General features: G+C 46.7%; 1 protein-coding gene across 15 annotated transcripts in view; it reads left to right on the top strand.

Moving 5' to 3' along the window:
• CPLANE1 (ciliogenesis and planar polarity effector 1) overlaps positions 1–25,345 on the top strand; it is a 182,774-nt gene that overhangs the window by 67,142 nt on the left and 90,287 nt on the right. For all 15 annotated transcript variants that reach the window (XR_006290914.1, XM_043546680.1, XM_043546685.1 and 12 more), the window contains 4 exons: positions 884–993; positions 13,414–13,575; positions 13,736–13,844; positions 23,660–23,966. Coding sequence is in view for 14 of the 15 variants with exons in the window: in XM_043546680.1 (XP_043402615.1) it covers positions 884–993; positions 13,414–13,575; positions 13,736–13,844; positions 23,660–23,966 (688 nt within the window). In the remaining variant the exon portion in view is untranslated. The remainder of the gene's footprint in view (positions 1–883; positions 994–13,413; positions 13,576–13,735; positions 13,845–23,659; positions 23,967–25,345) is intronic.

Genomic DNA, 25,345 nt, shown 5'->3' with positions numbered 1-25,345 from the left:
TCACTGTTGAAATAAACACCAACCACCCACCCCTTATGCTCCAGGTCACCAGAAGTGGACTACATATGGACAATCACTCAAACTAATTTACTCTGCAATAACTGTGGTTCTTTGAAATGCATTGTTTGTATGTATTCTGCAACCCATCCTCCTTCCCTGCTACTGCAGAGTCCTATAACTCCTGCATTTTGTATTGGTAAAGGAACCGAGGGACACTTGGGCCTGTTCTTCCCTTTATGCCCTCATTTGTGGGTGTGTGAGGACACTTAGGGCATAGGCACGTACCCAGCAGATGCTGCTAGCCAAAAAAAATCTGAGCTTAAGCACATGGGGCACATTCATGCTAGAAGTAAATCTCCTGTGTCAACTTCCCAACATAGAGGACTTACTGAGGAAAAAGTGGGGCATTAAGAGGGAGTGGAGAGGGCTGGGAAGGGGAGCAGAGTGACAATATACAACTAATGTGTTCCGTTAGTGACTGACTATAACCGGCAGTTTTAAATTAGAGCATCCACTAGGCTGCCTTAACCTGAATCAGGGTCAGGGCTGTGATTGTAATAGCTTGAGGATCAGGGAAATGTACATGTAATTGCACCCTGGTGGTCCTCCTCAAGCTCACTTGTCCCGAATCTGTTTTAGTTTAGAAGAAAATCTGGCCGAAAGTTCTATTCCAAGATGTTGAACATATGTTTTTATAGATCTAACTGAGATATTAAAACTCATTGCTACAAAGGGTGCCTACAGAAATCTGACTACTGGTCATTCTTGAAAAATCAAGAATTAAAACCTTTCCTCTAAGTTATTGCTACCTGTAGTTGAACATTTTAATTAACAAGTTGTTCCTTTATTTCACCTTTAAGTAACAAGTTATATTGTGTTGTAGGTTGCTTCAGAGAATTATGTGCATTGTGTTGGATGCTTCATGTTCGTGAAAGGTTGTCTGACAGTTGCAGATGCTACCAAACTGCAAGAGAAAGTGTGGGTAATCAAAAGGTAATAGTGGCACTACAGTAAAGGTTTACTCCAAGAGGATACAGTTCTTTGAGAAATGGTCCCTATGTGTATTCCACCTTGGGTGCACATGTTCTCCATGTGCCTGAGACCAGAAGCAGTGTCCATTGGTCTACGCCTGCAACCCTTTTCCTCATCACGATCTGAACCGGGAGCACAGGGGGTGGTGCAGACCAACTGCCTCTCCACTAACCATGGTCTGAGATGGAGCCTCTTCAGTATCCGCAGCATTATCTAGATTCTTCTAGATCTAACTGTAATTTTATGTAAATAGTTTTTATAGAATAGTTTTAGGCCATTTTTATACTTGTGTAGTTTTTAGTAGTTAGGAGCTGGGTGTGTGGGGGTCTTCTCCTACCCCCACCATTGGTCCAGAGTTCATAAGAAAGGGGAGTTGCTCACCTGTATCCTATACCAGCCAGGGAATAACAAGGCCCCCACATATTGACAGCATTTTTCATGGAATTTGAAGCCGCCACCTCCTCTGAGTCAGATGTTAGTGGGAAAGTGTCACCACACGCATCAAGACAAGGGGTCAGCCCAGACAGAACATCCAGAGTCTCTTGGGCATTGTCCAAATCCCCTAAAAGAGATTATGCATCTTTGGATCAAGAATACCTTACTACTCCATGAGGACTGCCTTAATTTCCATTAGGGCCTTACTGGGGGGTCCAGGTGACCCATACAGACAATATCCTGAATCTACACAGTCAATCCAGACAAGCCTACCCTTGCAAAGAGGATTTTGAACTTCCTTAAGAACTAATGGAGGAATCGGAAGAACTGGATCAGGCAGAACCACCAGCTCCAATGGTCCATCATTATCCCCAGATGAAGTGGTCACACCAGCCTCACCTTTACTTCCTGATGACTATGGGCAGTTTCAAGACCTGCACTGGAGGATTGCTGACACGCTCCCTGAAGGAGGTAAAGGACACCTCATAAACCTATGGACATTCTCCAGAGCATTGGTCCCAGTAAGGTGGAACTTCCCATTAATGAAGCTATCTTAGAACTGGCCGAGACCGTCTGGCAGACTCCAGTCACTTATGCCCCCATTCCGAAAAGAATGGAGAAGAAATACTTCATGCCAACTAAAGGAGCAGAATGTTTTATTTACGCATCCTGCTCTTAATTCATTAGTAGTTCAAACTGTCACTGAAAGAAGGAGACAACAGCCTAGATCTGCCACCTCCAATAAGAAAACTAAATGTTTAGATCTCTTCAGGAGAGAAAAAATGTGACAGCTAACCATTCTGCATTACAAACTACCAAGTATTAATGTCAAAATATGATTTTATTAATTCTACTAAGTTAGTGGAATTCACTCTCAAACTCCCACAAGAGGATAGGCTCCAATTCAAAGCACTCATTGAGGAGGGTAAATTGCTAGCCAGATTGTCCCTCCAGGCCTTAGTCAATGCTGTGGATCCAGCCTCCCACTTGGTGATTACTTCTATGATTGTATGTTTGGCGTTCTGGCTCCAGTCCTCTGGATTTCCCAGAGAAGTGTAATCCATGGCGAACGATTTGCACTTTGAAGGAAACAATTCTTTTAATGAAAAGACAGGAGTCATTACATTCCTTAAAGGACTAAAGGGCAGCCCTCTGCTCACTGGGCATCTGCACTCCAGTGCCAATGATGAAACACCACAGATCTCAGCCCCCACAAGCAATGATCAGCTCCTCAATCCTTTTATCATTAGAGGGGTTATGAGCCACCCAGCAAGCAGCAGAGGGTGCAGCGTAGCAAGCATAACTTCCCCCACAACCCCTGCCCCGTCATCCTTCCAACCCCAGCATCCCACAAGAAAACATGTTTGATAGGACCTTAGAGAACTGCGAATCAGTCCCTCTACCATATCCATCTGGTACCCAATTTGGTGGCCGCCTAGCCTACTTTTCACAAGCCTGACATCTTAACAGACAAATGGGTTCTGGAAATTAGCACTAGTGGTTACACCAGGTTATTTTCCCTGCCCCTTCAAGAGCCGCCTCTCCCCACCCCCCCGCTGTCCCTCTTCAGGGACCCCTCTCACAAAAGAATGCTCTATCAGAAGGTAGATTCATTGTTGCATCTGCGGGCAATAGAACCCATACCTCCTCAACAGAAGGGAAAATGACTTTACTTGAAAAGGTTCCTCACTCTCCCCAAAAAGAAGGATGAAGACCCACTCTGGATCTCAGATGGATGAACATCTTCATCCTAAACTTAATGTTCAGGATGATTGCCCCGACTTCCATAATTCCCTCATTTTTGAACAAAGGCAATTGGTACACATCTCTCCATTTGAAGGACACTTATTTGCAGGTAGCTGTGCATCCTGCACACAGAAGTGTCTTCTTCGAGTGCTTGCTCATGTCCATTCCATATTAGGTGCGTGTCCTCGGCACATGAATTGATGCCAGAAGTTTTTCCCTGAGCAGTATCCATAGGGGACTGGCTCTGGTGCCTCCTGGAGTTAGTGCCCATATGGCATGGTATAAGGGGCACCGCCGACTCCCCGCACCCTCAGTTCCTTCTTGCCACCAGTGACCGTGGTGGAACGTCTGCTGCTTCGGCTAACGTTGTTTTGTTTTCTGTTCTTGTGAACTTTGAAAACCTGCAATATAGTTGTATATAGTTAGTAGTTTCTTAATTACCCTTAGTAGTTCTCAACTTTTACTTAATCCCAAACAGGACTCATTTGGGGGATGGGGCATGCCCCCGTCCCCAGGCTCTAACCTCTGCGATGGCTGCAAACGGCTTATGCCTGTCAGCGATCCACATACCAGATGCTTAAGCTGCTTAGGCGAAGGGCACGTAAGTGCCATATCTGCAAGTTCTTTAAACCTAGGATGAAGAAGGAGTGCAATATCCATCTGAAAGTGCTCCTAATGGAGTTGGCACTCACTCCAGTACCATAGCAGCGGTCCGACTTGGCACCGAGCACTGCGCCCTCTGCGCAAGCCAGCACCAGTCCCTCTCCACGGTTCCGGGGAAGAAGTTGAAAAAGACCAGGAGAGGAAGATCTGCTTCCTATAAGGGAATGGAGAGGGCTGGGGATGAGCCACGACTCGTGCCAGGCAGCTCAACACCCTCTTCGGGAAGTCGGGGCCCAGCTCAAGTTGAGTGGTGCAGCCGATCCCAGGCTTTGCCTGCGACCTCAGATAGTGGTGCAGGCCCTAGCCAGCTTCAGGTGCCATTGACGCCCGAAGCTTTTCGAGCAGCTCAAGCAATCTTGATGCTCCCGGTGCTGCCCACGCTGGCTCTCGTGGTACCCCGGTCTCTGGGAAAACCCATGTTGGGACCTATGCGTGTGTCCCCACCTCAGTGGTACCAGTTCCCATCGAGAGGGACTTCCCGCCACTGTTCGCCCGCCCAAAGCCATCACGCTTCAGGACTCGAGAGGCAGGCTCGGCGGAGCCCTCTTGAGTCTCTGCACCGGGGGCACCGATTGTGGGACTCGAGGCGTACCTTGATAGTAGATTGGCGCAGACCCTCTAAGGCATGCACCACCCTGCATGAACTCTGGGACTGGCTCCGACAGTCTTCAAGAGCCCGGGATCGGTCCTGGGACTGATGGGGCACCAGAGACTGCTGATCATTGGGTCATCATCGCCTGTCTCCAAGAAAGAGGTCGTCCTGCTCAGGACAATCCTCCTGGCAACCAGCCTGTAGTAGCTACCAGTCCCGTTCGATGTCCCGGAATTGGTTGAGTAGTGTGAGGTGTGGATTGCTGGGTATCTGACGCGGATTGCTGGGTATCCGATGCGGATCGCTGGTAGCCACTGAACACTGTCAGTCTCCAAGAGCCCAACCAAGACAGTCTCGCTCAGACAGGTCGGCCTCAGGATGCAGTGACCAGCACCAGTTGGACAAGAGCCACTGTTCAGCCTGATCCTGGTTGCCCGGGATCGACTGACTGCTCCGCTGGTAGCTCCCGCTTGGAGTGAGGTTCCCTGACTGCAGGACAGGCCCCGGTATCAGCGCTGCTGACTACATTATCGGCACCGAAACCTGTCCCATGGCCCCAAGCGCAGTGGCTGGCGCCATGGTATCTGGGGAACCCTTGGGGATTCACCTACCCTTCTCAGGCTGCCTGATCAGTGCTGGGAGCCTTGGAGAGGCCAGTGGCCTTGATATCCCATCCCTCTCCCGTACTCGAGGCTTTGGAGGGTAAGACCCCGCGGGTCCAGGAGGACCCAGGGGAGGAAGCTGCTAGACCACCAGTGGACATGGAGGTTCCCACGGCACCGGCATCGTCCTCATGGTCACCAGATGAGGCTATTGTGGGGGCCCACTCACCCAATTCCTTAGGATGATGCCAAAGCGCACCAGGAACTTTTGAAGAGGGTTGCTTCTAACCTGGGGCTTCAGGCAGAGCAATCGGAGGAGCCTTTGACTCTGTTTGACGTCCTCTGTTCCTCGACTCCTGCCCGGGTGGCTCTACCCCTTCATGAAGGGGTTTCCAAGATCACTAAGGCCCTGTGGCAGACCCCCTCTTCCCTGGCCCCATCTCTAAAAGGGCCAAACATGAGTACTTTGTGCCAACCAAAGGGCATGAGTACTTATACTCACTCAGCCCCCAATTCCCTTGTGGTTGAGGTGGTTAACCACAAGGAGAGGCAAGGTCAACCTGGGGTCACCCCCAAAAATAAGGATTTGAGGAGGCTGGATCTCTTTGGATGTAAGGTTTATTAGTTTTCCAGCCTTCAGCTGAGAGTGGCCAACCACCAAGCCCTCCTTGGCCAATATGACTTTCGTATGTGGCAAGCCATGGCCAAGTTTGAAGGGTTGCTCCCCAAGGCTTCCAAGAAGTTGTTACGAGCGATCCTTGATAAGGGTACGACTGCAGCCAGGATGGCCCTCCAGGTAATGTCAGATGCTGCTGCTCGCACCATGGCTTCCGCTATTTCCATGTGTTACCCGGGTTTCTTTCAACCCAAAGCTCTTGCTAACTTTTACTCTGTGCGAGGTGGTGTCAGGAAATAAATTGGGGAGACATGGCCGTCCGACCAATAGATGGCTGGCACAAACAGGACAACGCAAGAGTGCTTTCACTCTAAGCTAAACTTTACTTAGTCTCAAGCACTAACACACGTCCGCAAAAGGTTAGTAAAACACCCCCAACCCTTGATAATTACCAAAGCTGAGTGTGGCTCTCGAGTGGCACAGCGGCAGGCTTCCGGTGGCCAAATCTTACGTCTGCCGGTGGGGACTGCAAGATCTATCCAGAGGGAGAATCCAAAAAGAGTCCAACTACCTCAAACTTTTCCCCCTTATTTATACATTAGTAATAGAATGACATGTCCCTTAAAGAAAACTTGTTAAGTAAGCAGTTTCAATAGTCAAGCAAGAGTTTCCTTCTGATTATCGATTAACCAGGTGTGGGTTTTTTCAGAGTTTGCAGGCTTGAGGCCCCAATAGACATTCCTGGGGCACATCCTGCTCTTCGAAAATGCATGTATCAGCCACTTCAACACAATTCTTATGAGGAAGGACGCGGGCTCAAGCTGCCCTTTCTGTGGCACCCAAAACTCCTGCCTTGGTCAAACTGAGAGTGCTGAATGGCTAATTTACAGCCTGCTGACTTGGCTGCTTTTAGCAATAAGCCATAGTGGTTTCAGGCACTTTACTGGTTTGCCAAAGTCTCCCCGTACACATGTGGCGAGTCTCTGGGCTGCTCCTCTCTGGGTTGTCCACTGAGGCCAACCGTCATTGCAGGTCCTGCCCTTCGACGGCAGGGCCTTATTTGTGGAGCAGTCAGCAAGTTGCGTGGCCTCAAGGACTCCCGCTCTACCCTGAAAACCTTGGGTCTCTACGTCCCAGCCCTGGTGCATAAGTGGTTCAAACCGCAGCAGCCTCAAGGCCAGGGGAGCCAGCCTCGGCAGGACCAGCCCCATACACGAGCCAAGGGTTACAAGCGCCACCCGCCTCCACCCTCTGCCCAGTTGGGCTCGACCCGTAATAAGCAGGGGGCCAAACAGTCATTTTGAGGGTGTGCCCGAGAGTGACCTATCAGACTATTCCCCAGATCCATCTTTCCCAGTATTCTCTGACTGCCTTTCCTTCCAACGTGAACTGCTATAACTTCGGACTGCTGAGTCCTCAACACAGTGGAAAGGGGTTATACCCTCCAGTTCCTTTCTACCCCCCTTCATAGAATCCTAGAATATCAGGGTTGGAAGGGACTTCAGGAGGTCATCTAGTCCAAACCCCTGCTCGAAGCAGGACCAATCCCCCCCTAAATCATCCCAGCCAGGGCTTTGTCAAGCCTGACCTTAAAAACCTCTAAAACCTTAAAAACTTCCCACCTGCCTTCCCGTCCCTCTTCAGGGACTCCTCTCACGAGATTCTCCTTGCGCAGGAGGTAAAGGGGTTACTACAGCTGGGTGAGGTGGAAGAAGTTCCTCTGGAGTACAGGAACAAGGGGTTCTATTCCCGGTATTTTTTAAACACAAAAGCCAAGGGCAGTCTACGGCCCATCCTGGACCTGCGAGACCTCAACAAGTACCTACAGAAGCTAAAGTTCCACATGGTCTCTGGCTTCTGTTATCCCCTCCCTGGATTCAGGAGACTGGTATGCCGCCTTCAACTCGAAGGACGTGTACTTCCACATAGCGATATTTCAAGGGCATAGACGCTTCCTTCGGTTTACGGTGGGACCCCACCACTGCCAGTTTATGGTCCTCCCGTTCGGCCTGGCAACAGCACCGAGGGTGTTTACCAAGTGCATGTCAGTGGCAGCAGCTTACCTCAGGCGCTGGCATATCCAGATCTACCTGTACCTCGATGACTGGCTCATCAGGGGCAGCTCCTGGTCTCAAGTCTGAAGGGATGTTGCGGTGCTTCAAGCCATGTGCCGCTCTCTGGGCCTACCGGTGAATGACAAAAAGTTGATGTTGGTGCCAGTGCAGGGGATAGAGTTCATCGGAGCAGTCCTTGACTCTACCTGCTACAGAGTGTTCTTGCTGATGGAAAGGTTCCACACGATGGCAAACCTCATTGCAGATGTCTCCGCGTTCCGTCTGTCTACGTCTTCTGGGCCACGTGGCAGTATGCACTTACGTGGTCTGCCATTCCAGGCTCCGGATGCAGCCCCTGCAACAATGGCTGGCGACAATTTATTCCCAGTCCAGAGACCCCCTGGAAAAGATCGTTACCATTCCTCAGGCGATACGTACCTCGCTGAGATGATGGACCTACTGCAGGACAGTCCCGGAAGGAATTCCATTTGACAAGCCTCCTCACTCCATCTAGTTGGTGTTGGACACTTTGGACCTCAGCTGGGAGGCACATCTCGGCAACCTCCAGACACAGAGGATGTGGTCCCCGGAGGAGGAGTGGTTAGACATAAACATCAAAGAGCTTGGAGCAGTCCGGCTGGCATGTGGAGTCTTGCTTCACCAGTCTGGCAAGGTGGTACGAGTCATGACGGACAACACAGCCTTGATGTTCTACATCAATAGGCAAGGGGGCGCATGCTCATCGGCTCTCTGTAAGGAGGTCCTCCATCTGTGGGACTTCTGCATCAGCTACGAAATCTACCTGGAAGATTGTCACCTTCCCGGCATCAGGAATACGCTGGCAGACCAGCTCAGCAGGGACTTCTCCTCTCACCACAAGTGGTCGCTCCATGTAGAGGTAGCCTGCATGATCTTCCAAAGATGGGGAACTCCCTAAGTGGACCTGTTCGCTGCAAGACAGAACAGGAAATGCCACCGGTTTTGTTCTCTAACAGGATCTGAGCAAAGACTCCCTCTCCGATCCCGTCCTCCTGTCATGGTCAGGGAGCCTGATGTACGCATTCCCTCTGATTCCACTCATTGGCAGGGCGCTGGCAAAGATCAAGAGGGACCAGGCATAGGTTATGATCACTCTGGCGTGGCCTCGCCAGCATTGATTTGGCACGCTCGTGAGCCTGTCAACGGCCCCTCTCTGGACTCTGCCCAACCAACCAGACCGGCTATTGCAGGACCATGGTCGGCTCTTACACCCTAATCTTGGGTCCCTCCACCTCTCGGCATGGATGCTGCGTGGCTGAACCTGGAGGAGTGGACCTGTTTGGAAGGAGTCCAAAGGTTCTCCTGGAAAGTAGGAAGCCCTCAACTAGACTGACTTACCTGGCCAAGTGGACAAGGTTTTCCCTCTGGGCATCCAAATGGGGCATCTCTCCCTCGCGTTTCTCCTTACAGGAGCTGGACTACCTGCTCCATTTGAGGAACCAGTGCCGGGCACACTCTCTTCCATTACAGTGCATCTTGCGGCCATCTCTGCTTTTCACTTGCTGATCCATGGACAGACGGTGTTCTCCCATTACATAACGGTCAGATTCTTGAGAGGGCTGGAGAGACTCTTCCCACAAGAGAACAAGAAATGAACAAATGACTGTTCCGAGGGACTCAAGGTCAGGGCTCCAGAGGGGCCGCATTTCTAGTTCTGTGATTGATGCAAATGACATACGCCTTTCCACTCATTCTGCTTTTAGCTCAGGTTCTGAGGAAGATCAAGCAAGAGGGAGGGAGTGTTCGTGATCCTGATTGCTCCTGGATGGTGCAGACAGTTGAGGTTTCCAAGTGTTTTATAGATATCAGCATGCCTGGGCATCCATATCCTGCTCTTCCTGGACCTGTTGACCGCAGGTCAGAGGCAAGATCAGACATCCCAATCTGGCATCTCTCCACATCGCAGTCTGCTATTTCGGTGGATGACCAACCTAGAAAGGACATTCTGGGAAGCAGCACAATCCATTCTTAACAATAATTGAGTCACAGAGTAGAAGGCCAGAAGGGAGTACCAGATCTAGTCTGACCTCCTGTATATCACAGGCCACCAACACCACCTGGCATCCACACATGAAAAACTCAACCCAATAGGAAGAATTCCATAAAGAAGTGCCACACAGCAAAATGAAAAAGGTTTTCTGTCTGATTCCAACGGCGTCAGATGTCATCAGGATATCGGCATCCCTGTCATTTTGGACTTTTTCCTTAAAGATTTCACAACTATCTTTTTGTTCCCTATGGGTGGATTTAGCAGTTATCAGTGCCTGTAACCAACCACTTGATCTTCACCCATTCTGTGTACAGTACATTTTCTAAAAGATGTCTGTGATGCCGGCAGACCAGGTGCCAGCTCATGCCAAGGCCTCAGGCCTGACTAAACACTTACAAATGCATAGCTGGAAACCAGTCTTGCTTAGCTGTGTGCATTATCAAAATAGATATTAGATGTTAAGTTGATAAGAATGTGTTTAGTCTGTATGAAATGCTTGTAGGATGCTGCATGTATTGGTCTTATAACCTCTAAAGCCTAATGTATAAAGTTATATTGAGTGTTTGCATTGTATACTTCTGTAATTGCATAACTCACCAAACAGGAAAAGAAGCATTAATTAAGATAAAGTGCTTGTCCTGAATACAAGATAGCCCACTGAAGGCAAATAAGGAATTGTATAGCATCAAAGGACAGAGGCCCTGTTGAATGCATTTCTAACTCCCTCCGGGAAGGAGAGACCTACTCCTGAGCTTATCCCATCAGTTTGGACTCTGGGGTGGAGGGAATAAAAATACCTGACAAAGAGAAACTTTGCTCTTTGGCTGTTTGGACTCTCACAGGGCTGGAACTACAAAACAGAAGCAGAGATCGCTAGGGTCAACCTGGGTTAGCCCTAAAAGATATTCAATGCTGATGATTTCCTACAGCTCTGTCACCTTTTGGAACCGTAGGCTGTAACTCATTTGTGTATATGTGTTGCCTTCTTTAACCTGTAAATATCTGTCTTTTCCCCTAGTTAATAAATCCTTAGTTAGTTTACTGTAGGATTTGGGTATAAGCATTGTCTTCGGTGTGAGATCTGGGTTACATATTGACTTGGTGTAAGTCTCTTGGGACTGGGAGCAACCTGAATATTTTGTGATCTTTGGTGCAAGTAAGCGTTTATCACTTAGTCCGGTTTGCCTTGGTGGCAAGATAGATTGGAATGTCCAAGAGGGCTGTCTGTGACTCCACGGTAGGATTGTTATAGTGCTTCAGGAGTTCACATTTGTTACTGGGTTGATGAGATCTAATATAGAACATACAACCAGTTTGGGATATCTGCCCTGCTTTTTGACAGTCTGTCCTGAGGTTGGCACTCATGGCTATGAGTCATTTGGGGTAGCATGACAGTAACAGTAGAACCTTTCCTCTGATAATGAAGTCTACCCCAACATGGGACCTCAGTCAAGTCCTGTCAGCATACAGAGACACTTAACTTTGTTTCTTAGTCCACCTCTAATGAAGATTGCCTTTCTGGTTACCATCCCATCAGCTAGAGGAGTAGATAGCTGGGGGCCTCCATGGCCAATTCATTTTACACTATCTTCCACAAAAGCAAAGTTTTCCTGAGATTACTTTCAAAATTCACCCCTAAAGTAGTCTCAGAATTCCACCTAAAAAAGGCCATTCACTTACCTGTCTTCTTCCCAAAGCCATATGCCACCACTGAGATAGGCAGCTGCACACTCTAGTTGTTTGTCGAGCCTACAAAGGACTAAACCCTTTATGAAATTATCTAAATTATTTGTATCCTTTATGGAACATATGTGAGGGGAAGTGATTTCTTCTGAGCGACTTTCCAAATTTTGGGCTGCATCTTGCTGTGTTATGAATTAATGGTGACTCCTACCAGACAAGATGTTGGGGGCCAATTGACGAGAGCCCAGTCTGCATTGGTAGCCTCGCTATGAGATGTTCCTCTCCTGGAAATCTTTAGAGTGGGGCTCTGTTCAGTCTTTCACGAGACATTATGCTCTGATGCAAGCTTCTTCAGCTGATGTATACTTTGGCAGAGCAGTCCTCCAGTCAGTGATACAGCCAGGGTTCTTGCGTCAACCTTTTCAATGAATCCTGCTTGGGAGTCACTCACAGTGGAATACTCATAGGAACCATCATTCAAAGAAAGAAAGGTTACTTACCTTACAGTAACTGGAGTTCTTTGAGATGTGTGGTCCCGAACTATGACCTTCTGTCCACCCTCCCTTCTTCCCCTATGCGGTGGAGTCTTATCCTAGGGCTGTTCATGGTAGAAAAGTAACTGGAAAAGCAATCGGTTCATGACGTCCCTTATGCCCTTTCTTTGGAGTATGAGGAGGAGATGGGTACAGACCAACAGACCTTGCTACTAAGAATCTTTCAGTGTCAGGTGCATGAAGCGCATGTGCATCCACCGTGGGCTACAGACAGGGACCACTCATCTGAAAAAACTCCAGTTACTCTAAGGTATGTAACCTTTCTCCCATAAAATGATCTCTGGAGATTTGTTATACACTTTTTATGACCTCTTGAAAGAACTCCATTTCACTCAGTAGTACAAAATGTTACTCTAAGATACTGTAATCTCATGAGACATCTTGCTGTAATTATACTATTAATATATGTTACCAATGAATAATGCTGTCCATGTCTATTATGCTGTACATCTTTAAAAATGTTAGTAATGTTATTTTTCCTGGGACCTTAGTTTATTTTTAATTTGAATTAGAGACATACATCACAAGAAATATAGCATTTTCTGCATTTTTGTAGCAATTACAATAATACATTCCATGCTTTTTTATTACCTATATTCAATGAACTCATTAAACATGTATACCACAGATGGGTTGAAAAATATCGAAAATTCCTTGTTTTAGCAGTCCATGAAGCTAATCTGGTACATGAAATTAATATAGGTTAGGTCTTAATACTCAAAGAAACTAGGATGGGGTGGGCAAACTTTTTGGCCTGAGGGCCACATCGGGGTATGGAAATTGCATGGCAGGCCATAAATGCTCACGAAATTGGGGGTGGGGGTGAGTGCTCCGGCTGGGGGTGCGGGCTCTGGGGTGGGGCCAGAAGTGAGGAGTTCAGGGTGTGGGAGGGGGCTCCAGGTTGGGGTGCCGGGGGGATGAGGGCTCTGGGGTGGGGCTGGGGATAAGGGGTTTGGAGGGCAGGAGGGGGATCAGGGCTGTGGCAGGGGATTGGGGTGGGGTGGGGGGCTCTGGGTGGCTCTTACTGCAAGCAGCTCCCAGAAGCATGTCCCCCCCTCCAGCTCAGAAGCATGGCCAGGGGGCTCTGCCCACTGCCCCATCCTCAGGTGCCTCCCCTGCAGCTCCCATTGGCCAGGAACTACAGCCAATGGGAGCTCGGGGGTGGCGCCTGTGGACGGGGCAGTGCGCAGAGGTGTCTGGCCACGCCTCTGTGTACTACGTAGGAGCCAGAGGGAGGGTCATGCGGGCTGCTTTCTGGGAGTTGCGTGGAACGGGGCAAGCCCCAACCCCACTCCCTCACTGGAGCTGAGGACCAGATTAAATCATGAAAATTGCCAATAAGTATATAGTCTAGCTGGAATTTTTCATGTATATAAATTAATATATATCTGACCATTTATTTTTTAGGATTGCAAGAAGGCTGAGTATGATGCCTCTATAGTTGAGCATTGTCTCAATGCAGTGGAATGGGCTTGTCGAATGCTCCCTTTTGCTAGGTTTATGAATGTTGAAGAACTTGTTCAAGATATAATTCTGAGCCTTGTTGGAGAATTACCACCAATCAGAAAGGTAAAAGAAGCTAAAACCACAAAAGATATTGAGAATGACAAGGTTTTAGCTTTCTTGCAAATGTTATTTTTAGAGCTCTGAATAATACAAGTTTTGTTGGGAGTTTTGCTATAACTTTTTTCCATCAAAATTAACCCTGAAACTGATATATTTTATACAGGTGGCAGAAATTTTGGTGAAAGCATTTCCTAATTCTGAAGATGTAAGAGTTCCATTAAGGGATAAATATCATGCTCTTCAGCAGCGACTTAGACACTGTATTGTCAGAGGTAATGTACATTCTTCCTCAGGGAATATAAAGCGGGCTTAATGACTTCATTGCTTTTTGGGTTTTCTTATGAACAATAATACTGGTAACATTTCTTTAGGTGAGACATTGAATTATTGGCTTTTGTCTAGGAAGTAGCTATGGATATCATGGTGCTTTTGAAATGAGAACTGTAGTGTTCTTGCCAACAAATCAAGTTCAAGGCTGGGATTTTCAAAAGAGCTCAGTGTTGGATTGACTTTTCTCCCACTGACGTCAATGGTAAAACTCCTATCAACTTCAGTGGGAGCAGTGTTGGCCAAACACTGAACGCTTTTGAAAATTCTACCAAGGTTTGAGCTATCATTGAGTTAATGGCTGCTCATTTTGTGTACGTGATCGTTGGGCTATCAGTATTCATCTCCTTATTTTATATTTATAAACACTTTCAGATATCATGAATTGAAAGGTGCTGCATAAGAACAGTAGAAGGAAAGTACTATTCCATTATTCTGTGATGTTTAAAACTAAAAAAAAAAACCTTTTTGGTATGATGGCAGAATAATTAAATCAATTTTTACAGTACTGCATATAAACACTAACACTTTCAAATTTTTTTGTTGGTGGTTTTTAAGAATTATCCTTACAAATAACGGCAAAAGATATTACTCCAGATGAAGGACTACAAGCTTGCCTTATTTCATATTTAGAACTCAAGTTCAATATCCATCCTTTACAAGCACCTAATTTAAACTTAGTGTTTTTCTTTGTGTGATGGTCCGTACGTGTATTCCACACATAGGTACACATGTGAAGCATGCACCTTAGTTCAGAGATTTTTAGTAAGCAGTGTTCATTGCTCTGCGCATATGCAGTTTTATTCCTCATGCTCTGAAATTAGAGTACAAGTATAAGTAGTGCAGGCCGATGCCTCTCCAGTTCCTTCTTGGTGCCTCATGGCCTAAGTTGGACTCTTTTGTCCACAACTTCTTCTATCATTGCTTCAGTCTTTAAATATATACATTTTAAATAGTTATTAATATTTTAGTATTTCACTCTTAGATTTATAGCCTTTAGAACTTAGTTAGTTCTCTTCCCGTCTTGGGGAAGCTCTCACTGAGGACAGGGTCTGTGCTCAGAGTCTTGGGTATTAAGAATTGCATTTTATGCCCTACTCCTTTTGACTGAGCAACGAACACCAACGTTGCCTTTACTGCCTTGGTGAAGCTTATGTCTCTGTGCTGTGCGTGGGTAGTATAAATAGCACTGTGCAGTCTGACCGCCTTCAGTTCCTTCTCTGCTGTAGAGCCCATATGTTACACTCCGAAGCAGAGGGGGGTAGTTGAGCACATCTCAAAGAACCTCAGTTACTGCACAAGGTTAGTAACCCTCTCTTCTTCTTCGAGTGATGTCCCTATGGGTGCTCCATTGTAGGTGATTATAAAGCAGTGCCCCTAGCTGGAGGGTTGGGGCTTCAGAGCGGCTGTTATCGCCGAGGATAGGATCATATGTCCAAGAATGGTGTCCATCGAAGAATCCTGCAAGATGGCATAATGTTGGGCTAATTTATCAGAGGACGCCCACGTGGCAGCCCTGCATACATCTATTATGGGAACATTATTGAGGAATGCAATGGAGGTTGAGAGCGCTCATGTGGAGTGTGTCCTGATAGAGGCAGGTGGTTGCTTATTGTGAAGTTCGTAAGACATGTGTCACATCTGCTGCTCTGAAGTCTCATTTTGGTGTGGGAGAATTTATCCCCAGAGCCAGTGTGGTGTTGGGAAGCTGGGAAGGACTCTCATGAGCATGAGACTCAGTCTTTCTCAAAGTCCACATCAAAGAAGTTGGACTCACTTGTAAGCAAGCCTTCCAGCTTGGCTCATGAGGACTTGGTATGTTCTAAGCCCCAGAGGCATGAGAAGAAAGCCCATAAGCATTGGGCTCTGTTGGTACCAGACCATGTTCCATTGGTACCGTCATCCCTAGCTCCTCCCAAACCCTGGGAACCATCAGCACCAAGAAAGTCTGATCATCACTGACTTCAGATACTACCCTCCTCACCAGCTCCAGTGACCCAGACAAGCTGAACTCCTCTCACACTAGGGAGATATGAACCAATTAGCACCCGACAGGACATTTTTGCTCTTCTGGCTGTGGGATCCCCTCCTCGATTGGGCTCCTCTGTTTCCAGGGAGATATCACCTCTGAGAGAATTGAGTGCTGGAAGGAGCTTATCACCCCTCTCGTATACAGAATACACATCCAGTCCAATTGTAGTGCCCTACAGATCCTTCGCTGCCCAAAAGACCCACACAGGTTTGAGACCAGTCTCCACCTCATCTAACTTAGAGCCGCTGATACCCCTTGATATGGGGGCCTCTACAACCACCTGTCAGCCTCTGCTACTGAATATACTGGGGGGCTTGGGATCCCTGCAGTGTCAATCCAATCTGCCAGGAAGTCACCTCTTGCCTCCCCTCTGCGGGGATGCTTAGATCTGCTCCCAGAGCTGACAGAGGAAAAGGAATATTATGCTCCAGATCCGACAGCTCCATCAGAACCAGCAAGACTGCTATTGTCATAACTGGATCAAGTGGTGACTTCTAAATCCCCTTCTCCTGCCAGTGACTTCAGGCAGTTCTGGAACCTTCTCCACAGAGTTGCTGCGGAGCTTCAGATCCCCTTGAGATGATCCAAGACTCCCAGCACAAACTTCTAGACATCCTGCATGCTTTTGGACCCAACAGAACAGCTCTCCCCATTAATGAAGCCATACTGGAACCAAGTAGAACAGTTTGGCACACCCCTGTCTCTACCCGCAAAATGCCGGAGAAGCATTATTATGTGCCAGCCAAGGATGTGGAATTTTTATTTTCTTATCCCAATTCCAATTCACCGGTGGTCCATGCTGCTTCTGAAAGGGCTAGAGAGCAACATCTCTGGTCTACTCCTGCTGGCAAAGAGGACATACACCTAGATATGCTGGGAAGAAAGGTCTTATCCAGCCTCCAGCTCAGGATAGGCAATTACCAGGCGCTACTGGCTAAATAAGATTTCCTGACCTATGCCAAGTTTGTGTCATTTACTGACAGCCTTCCGCAATGGGACAGAGGGTTTTTTTTTCAAGTTCTGATTGGCGAGGGCAAACTGATAGTGAGGATTGCCCTCCAATGTGCAGTCGATGCCGCTGATACCTTCTCTAGAGCTATGGATACTGACATCATCATGCGCAAGGAGTCATGGCTCCATGCATCAAGGTTCCGTAGGGAGATCCAGAATACTATCGAGGACCCCCCCCTTCAGTGAATTGCACTTTTCAATCAGAAGATTGATGAATCCCTCCATATCCTGAAGGGTACCAGGGCTACCCTACATTTGCTGAGGATATCCATGCCTGCCCCTAAAAGGAAGTTTCATTGCCCATGGGCCAAATCTAAATATACAGCTCAGTAGTTCTTCCATCAGAGGCCTTATGAACCACCATGTAAGAGACAGAGGGTTCAAAAGTCCTGATTCCTTATGCCGTCTGCAACAGTCTCGGCATCTCAATCCCCAAGAGCTTATTTTTGATGGGAGTTTGAGAGCTAAGAAGCACTAAGCCCAGCACCTCCCGACTCCCACACACTATTTGGGGGTCATCTAGCAGTCTCTTTCAATACCTGGAGTGCGATAACAATGGTCAAGTGGTTGCTGAACCTAATCTACTCTGGCTAGATGATAGATTGCATCCCTACCTCCTCCAAAACCCTCCTCCTCACCACTCTCATGAGACCATTCTTATGAGAGTATTCTCACGTGAGGTGAACTCCTTACTGCAGCGAGGATAGAACATGTCCCTCTGTAGTACCAAGAAAGAGGGTTTTACTCAACTTGCTTTCTTATGCCCAAAAAGAAAGGTGGCTGGAGACCAATCCTCAACCTCTGCCATCTCAACTGCTTCATTTACAAACTCAGATTTTGAATGGTCACATTGGCAGCGATAATTCCATCTTTAGAAGTGGGCATGTGGTTCACAGCTCTCAATATGAAGGACACCTGCTTTCATAGACATTCATCCCGCCCACAATGATTCATGGTAGGCTCTGGCCATTTTCAGTGCAGAGTACTCCCCTTCATAATAGTGACTGCCTCCAGAGTCTTTATCAAGATATTCTCAGTAGAAGCAGCCCACATCAGACGTTGTGGTCTTATTGTCTTCCCCTACCTCTAGGGTGCCATATCCCACCAGGAAGCTTGTGTGTCAACTTCCAGGATGCTACACCTCCTCTGTTCACTGACAGTCAGCATAAACATAGAAAAATCTGTTCTCACCCCTATGTAATCTCTAGATTTCATTGGGGCCACCTTAATGCTATCACTGGAAGAGTTTACCTGCCCAAGGACAGGTTCCAGACCATAAACAAAATTATAGCTCATGTCACAAGCAACCCTTGAGTGCCAGTCAAGACATATCTGTCTCTCCTAGGCAGGGGTGAAAGTAATTTAAGGGACTTACTAGTATGCAGGGCCGGGGTTCTGAGCAAGAGGTGTGTGTGTGCGCTACACCAGAAGGGGCAGGGCCTTTAAATCACTGCCAGAGCTGTGTGGTAGTGGCGTCGGGAGCCTTGGGCCCTTTAAATCACCGCCAGAGCCTCATGGTAGAGGTAGCTGTGGCCTGGAGCCCTGAGGCTCTGGCGGCAATTTAAAGGACCAGAGGCTCTGGCCGCTGCCGATAGCCGAGGACCCTCTGAAATTGGCAGCCTGGAGAAGCTACTCCCTGCCGGTGTGGTTGGCTGTGAACTGGCTCTTGCCAGTACGCTGTACCAGACTGGACTGGCTTACTTTTACCTCAGCTCCCAAGTCATATGGTCTTGTACACCTATGTCATACCATTTGCAAGACACCATTTTTGTTGCCTTCAAGCTTGGCTGCAATTGGTATATTCCCCAAGCTGTCATTCCATGAAACTCCTGGTGACAGTTCTGGCCAAGTTACTAACTTCCCTACTGTGCTGTACAAATCCTTGTCAGGTATATCCCTTTCTCATTGCCTCTCTGGACAGTACCATCATTATGGATGCATCCCTATTAGGTTGGGGAGCCCACATGAACTGCCACGCAGCACAAGGTGCTTGGACATCTTGGAGGCCAAGATGCGCATCAATATCCTGGAGTTGCAAGCAGTATGGTAGGTACGTGAGTCCTTTCTCCCGTTCATTTGCGCTCACCATGTCCTTATAATGTCTGACAACGTTATGACTCTTATAGATCAACAAAAAAGAGGAAGTGAGAATCTGCCTCTGTGTGTGTGCAGAAGCAATCAGATCACGGTATTGGCACCTACTTTCCAGGGAAGCAAATCACATTAGCAGATTCCCTCGGCAGACAGTTCAGTCAACCACGAGTGGGAGCTCCACGGCTCCGTACTTCACAATATGTGAAAGTTCCTCACATTCGTCTTTTGGAAAGACCATTATCAATTCATAGTCCTCCCATTTGGACTAGCTACAGCACTAGGGTCTTTACAAAAATCCTTTAAGTGGCAGTGGTTTAGATGAGAAGAAATGGCTTCCTATCTTTCCATGCCTCGACGACTGGCTCCTGATGGGCAGATCCAGCAGGGAAGTCCAGTAGCAACCCTGCTCCTACTCTACCTACTGTCTTCCCTGGAAATCTGTGTCAGCCATAAAACGTCCACTTTCAGTCCCACAAAGACTGTGATTGTGTAGGAGGGACCCTGGACTCAACTATTGCAAGAGCCTGTCTCCCAATGGAGAGATTCTGTGCTATGAACTAATTGATAAAACAGATCACTCTCCGACCTTGGATTACAGTCGGGATCTATCTGTCCGTTCTAGGGCATGTGGCCTTATGCACCTACATAACACCATTCGCCAGGATCCATCTCCACTGCATAAACCTGGTTTCAGTCTGTCTACTCACCATATAAAGATAACATCAGTGCCAGAGTAACATTTCCGGCCAAGATTACAGTTTGTCTCCTGGTGAGCAAACCCGGAGAAGGTTCATGTTGGAGTTCCTTTACTAACACTCAAAGTGTCTATCATTACAGATGCTTCCCTCTTAGGTTGGGGAGCCCATATGGACAATCACACTGCACAAGGCACTTGGATGCATTGGGAGGCCAGGAAATATATCAACTTTGTGGAATTAAGGACAGTGTGTTGGGCCTGCAATCTGTTCCTTTCTCTCATTTGTTCCAACATGTCCAGGTAATGTCAGACAATATAATGACTGTCGTTTACGTGAACAAAAGGAGGGAGCAAGATCCTTTCCCCTGTGTGTTAAGACAGTCAATCTGTGGAACTGGTGCATCAGAAACCACATAACCTTTTTGCTGGCATACCTGCCAGTGTGTAGAACTCCCTAGCAGAGAGTCTTAGCAGACATTTTTCCACACACCATGAATGGGAGATTCACAATTCTGTCTTGAACAAGATCTTCACCCAGTGGGGAATGCCATCATGGGACCTCTTCACCTCACAGGTGAATAAGACTACCTCTGTACTGCTCCAGAGCAGTTCTGGGACAAGGCTCAAGGGGTGATGCCCTTTTGCTAGCCTGGATGGACCACCTCAGATATGGCAACCCTCCCATTCCATTAATAGCACAAGTCCTGTGAAATATTTGACACAACAAGGTTTGGATCATCCTCATTGCACCCAACTGGCCAAAACGGTTTTGGTTCTCAGACTTCAACATCTGACCATTAACATCTGACCATTTCTGGATCTACTGATGTAACACAACAGTATAACCAGGTACTCCAAATGGGGACCACTACAATTCAATGCCTGGTATTTGGAAGGGCATTGGCCATAGGGTGCTCATGCTCAGTAGTGATCCAATTTGTCCTCACCTAAAGCGGGAAGAATTCTACTAGGAGATGCTTTTTGGCTAAATGGAAACCTTTCTCCCCTTGGTCACAACAGCACCAGTTATTTCTATAGTCTGCTGGAATTCCTATTATTTTAGATTAATTACTTACCCTTAAGATGTTAGGTTTCTCTGAGTTCCCTACACGTCTAGTTCACAGCAATCAGTGCCTTTTATTCTCCAGATGAGGGCCATAGCGTCTTTCCTCCAATGATAGTGGATAGTTATCCAGTGACAGGTAGATTCCTGAAGGGATATATTAGAACTTTCCAACCAATGGTGTATCCAATACCACACTGAAATCTCAATCTTGACCTTTCAGTTCTCACCAGACCTCCCTTCAAACCATTAGCCACCTGTTCTATGTCCCATCTGTGGATGAAGGTTGCCTTCTGAGTTGCCATCACATCAGCCAGAAGGGTAAGCGAACTGAGAGCTTCCATGGCAGATCCATCATATACCATTTTTCATAAAGAAAGCGTCTCTCTGTGCCTCCAACTGAAATTTATCACTAAAGTAATTTTGGAGTTTCACATGAATCACTTACCAGTTTTCCCCCTAAAATCACATGCTTCTGATGAGGAGAGAAGACATCACTCCCTAAATGTCTGGTTGGCACTGCCATTCTATCTAGAGAATGAAAGCAACTAGAAAGACTCCTAGACTATTTATCACCCTGAAGAGTGATCAATGGGTCAACCACTGTCCACGCAGTGACTCTCCAAGTGGATGTCAGGCTGCATCATCCTTTATTACCAACTAGCACACATCCCACCCCCAGAGGGGGTGGGAGCCCGTTACATCGGAGCACAGGTGATTTCTCTGACATCTCTGTGAGACTATCTTTAATAGATATATGCAGGGTGGCTAGCGCGAATTCCATCCACACCTTTACATATTGCAGACTACTACTTCAAAAACAGCTGTGGGGACGGCAGTATTAGAGATATCCATAGCACCCATCTCCTCATGTCCCCTCCTGATTGACTGCTGCTCCCATGTGTGGAATATATATAGGGACCCTCACTCGAAGAAGAAATGAAGGTTACTCATCTGTAGCTGGAGGTTATTTGAGATGTGAGGTCATTATCTGTATTCCACTCCCCATAGGTGGAGGATATAATAGGCACGGGGAAGTTAAATCTCCCCTGGCGCAGCCGCTGCCGCCCCACTGCTGGACGCCTGGGTCGGGGTGGCCTCGGCTGTGCTTTGCGTCTTCCCGTCCCTACTCTGCCCCTTTCCTGATGCCCCGCTGCTGCCTGGTGAGTCCCTCTTTTCCTCCACTCCACCTCCACCTCCCCCGCCCGGGCCTGGTGTGTGGCGGGGTGTGTGGGTGGAGGAGAGGAGGGATGTGGGGAGTGATGGGGGGCCTCGCGGGGGGCAGGGGGTGGAGGAGAGGAGGAATGTGGAGAGTGGCGGCGTGAGGCACGGAGTGGGGGGTAAAGTGTGGGCAGGGCTGCAGGCAGAAGAGGCAGGATGGGGAGCTAGTCTCTCCAGAAGAAGCTTCACCTGCTGCCCATGCCACTACCCACACTCTATTCCCATTGCTGTGGATCATGACTGCATTCATAATAGAAGGAACTGAAGAGGCATTGATCCACTTTGCCCTTTACACCATCAGTTCAGAGCATGAGGAGAACAACAGCGCATGCACAGACCAATGGACGCTGCTTACTAAATATTTCCGAACTCTCATGCATGGTGCTCATGCATACCCACTATGGCCAAAACATTAAATAAATATGATTATTTGAGACTTGGTCTCTATAGTTGAGACTACTCAACTTTTTGGTTTTGGTGTGGATCCAGTGTACTAGGAACTGGACTGAGCTCTGTTAATTTTTTATAAGTTAACAGGTGATAATATCTTTTGGTGTCTATTCTAGTACCAGTCCCCTGAGTCTTCCAGAGCCATATTCCATCCCTAAAATTTGATGATTCAGTGATTTTAGGGCAGCATACTAAATAAATTAATTACAAAGCTGTAAAAGGTTCCTTTGATGGCACTTAACTGTTGCTTTACATTTTTAAATGTACAGCCATTAACTAATGGCCATAAGAGATGGTAGGTAAATATTATTATTAATTTTATTTCTATTTTACAAAAATTCATAAATGTTAAGTGACTTTCTCATTTAAAGCTGCACAGTGAGTCAGCATCAGAATTGGGACTAGAATTGGTTCCTTGTGGGATGCTTAACCTCTAATTCACTGCATCATTGACAGCTAATATTCATTAGATTTTACAAAAATTGTAAATTCATTAGCTTTTCAAGAATGAATGGGAGTTCAAAGGCAACTACTCATTTTTGGTATGCATTGTATATTTTGTATGCATTTATCATTTTGAATATTACCTGTTTTGCATAAACAGTTACCTGTTTGTCTCTGCCACTCATATTTTGCATGTACAATTTTGGGTTCTGTGTTCAAATCTTGTTCTTGAGTGTATTTTTCTCAAATATATGAAACATAACCAGGGAAACTGTCTGATGGACTACTTCTATAGAGGAAATAAACTGATTGTCCACAGAGTGCTGTCATAGGGTAAGCAATGGGGAAGAAATAGAGATTTTTCTTCTAATCTCTTTAGGTTCTAGTAATCTTAATTGTGACTTGTAACAAGAGTAGATAGAAGTGTTTCTGGCAGACATGCAATTTTGAAAGTGATGGTGTTTCTTCAGTTAGAAAATAAATAGTAACTACATGAATCAAAACAGCCTACATTTCTTTATAGCTATATAAATTTACAAGTTGTAATTAAGTAAAAATTATTCTAAAGACTTACTGCATAAGTAGAGTCCCAAATACTAAATAACTTCATCTTTGTTCTGGATATAAGTTGGAATATACTTTATATGATTGATTTATGTCCTGCTAATCTTAGAGAATGTGAAATATATGGACTCCACACTCAAAATCCCATCTCTTTGTCCCCTCTCTCTTTTTTTCCTTTGGTTAGGATCCAAAAGTGAAGAAATGATGTCTGTTGTTATCCAGGCCACCCACAAAGTGAGGCTGAAAGCACTGAAACGTGTAATAAGGAACATAGGTCCCATTGAAATGAGTATCTGGGAGCCATCGGAAGAGGAGACACCAGATGATGAGGCACATTGCTATGATAGATTCTCATTAGGGACCAGTCTAAGCAGAAGTACGCTCTCTGATTGTGGAAATCCTCAAGTATATAGTGATGCTGAAGCAGCAGATACACTCTCTGAAGCTTTGCTTACAGAAGAAACAAGAAATCAAGCACCTTCACCTCAGAGGTATTAAGAAAGTAACGAATTGAGTTCAGTCAAACAAAACATAAAGCTACTGTCAGATTGTTTTTCAGTACAGTTTCACCACACCTTTCACCTCCCTCCCAGCTACTTAATACTCAACTGAAACCATTTAATACATTTTTTCTTTTCATTGTCTTTATTATTGCATTTGTTACAGTCAACAAATATAGACTGAAGGAAAGGGCAAACTTGCAGAGCCAGGCAGTCGGTGTGCTGGCAGGGAGTGATGGTGGGCCTGTGCAAGGAACTCTGGAAGGGGAAAGAACTTTTTAAAAAAGTGAAGAGGATTTGTCTGACTACTACTTTTGAACCTGAACCTTTCTTGCCTCTTACACATACACAATTGTTTTGTGTGATAATTAGATTAAGCTGTTAATCCATTTTATGCATGCATGCATACCGCTTCAGTCAGCAGCCAGTTTTATTGGTAGCAGGGAATCACAGATGAATATTGGTTTATTAGCTTCTCTCTTGGTCATCCACCAGACCCACTGGCAGCTGTTCAAGGGCACTAGGCCCCAGTAGCTCCCACTGTCTTCCCAGCCCCCTGGCTTAAAACTCAACTGATAGCAGATTCCAGGTAGCCTACATATTGCCCTGTCCCATGACATTCCTACAGACAGGAGCTGCTGTCTTCCTAATATCAGTGAAAATCAACAATATTGGACTTCTTTTCAAGTATATGTCCCTATGGGTGCTCCACTGTAGTGTGTGCACATCCCTGTGTGCACTCAACCAAAAAGCAGTGTTTGTGGGCCCATACCTGTGCAGAGCAGCTCCTTGTGCTCCCAAATGAGGGCATATAGGGAGGTCCTTGTTGTATCCCACAGCTGTACAGAGCAGCTCCTTGTGCTCCCAAACGAGGGCATATAGGGAAGGATGGACCCATTGCCACTCAGTTCCTGTGGCTCACGTCTGAGCATTTGTGTGTCTGCTCTTCTCAGCTTCCCACTCTTCTTATCTAGCTAATTTTATTAGTCCTTTTCTTTATGTAGTTTGGTTATTTTTATTTTATTTCTCTTTAGTTCCGGGACAGTTGTGCTTCAAAGAGGGTTCCCGCCGTCCCTCTGAATTTTGGTGCTTTAGCACTCTGAATTATGCCAAAGACCCTAGGCTTAAAGCCCTGCCAGACCTTCCACAGGTCTTTTCCCCATGGTTCTGAGTCATCAGTACTGCACACAAAGCAGCGTGCAGAAATGTCCTCCAGTAGACAGCACAGAGATGCGTACAGGGCTTCTACTCACTCTATGGTACCATTGCCGCCCTCTTTGAGTGATGGTCCTTGTTGTATTCCGCCTGAGCCAGAGCTTTTCAAAGTAGTAGTGTCTGTCGGTCCATCTATCTATCTGTGCTTCCTGCCC

The sequence above is a fragment of the Chelonia mydas genome, chromosome 5 (assembly GCF_015237465.2).
Source record: "Chelonia mydas isolate rCheMyd1 chromosome 5, rCheMyd1.pri.v2, whole genome shotgun sequence".
NCBI lineage: Eukaryota > Metazoa > Chordata > Testudines > Cheloniidae > Chelonia > Chelonia mydas.
This window is presented reverse-complemented; position numbering and strand designations above follow the sequence as displayed.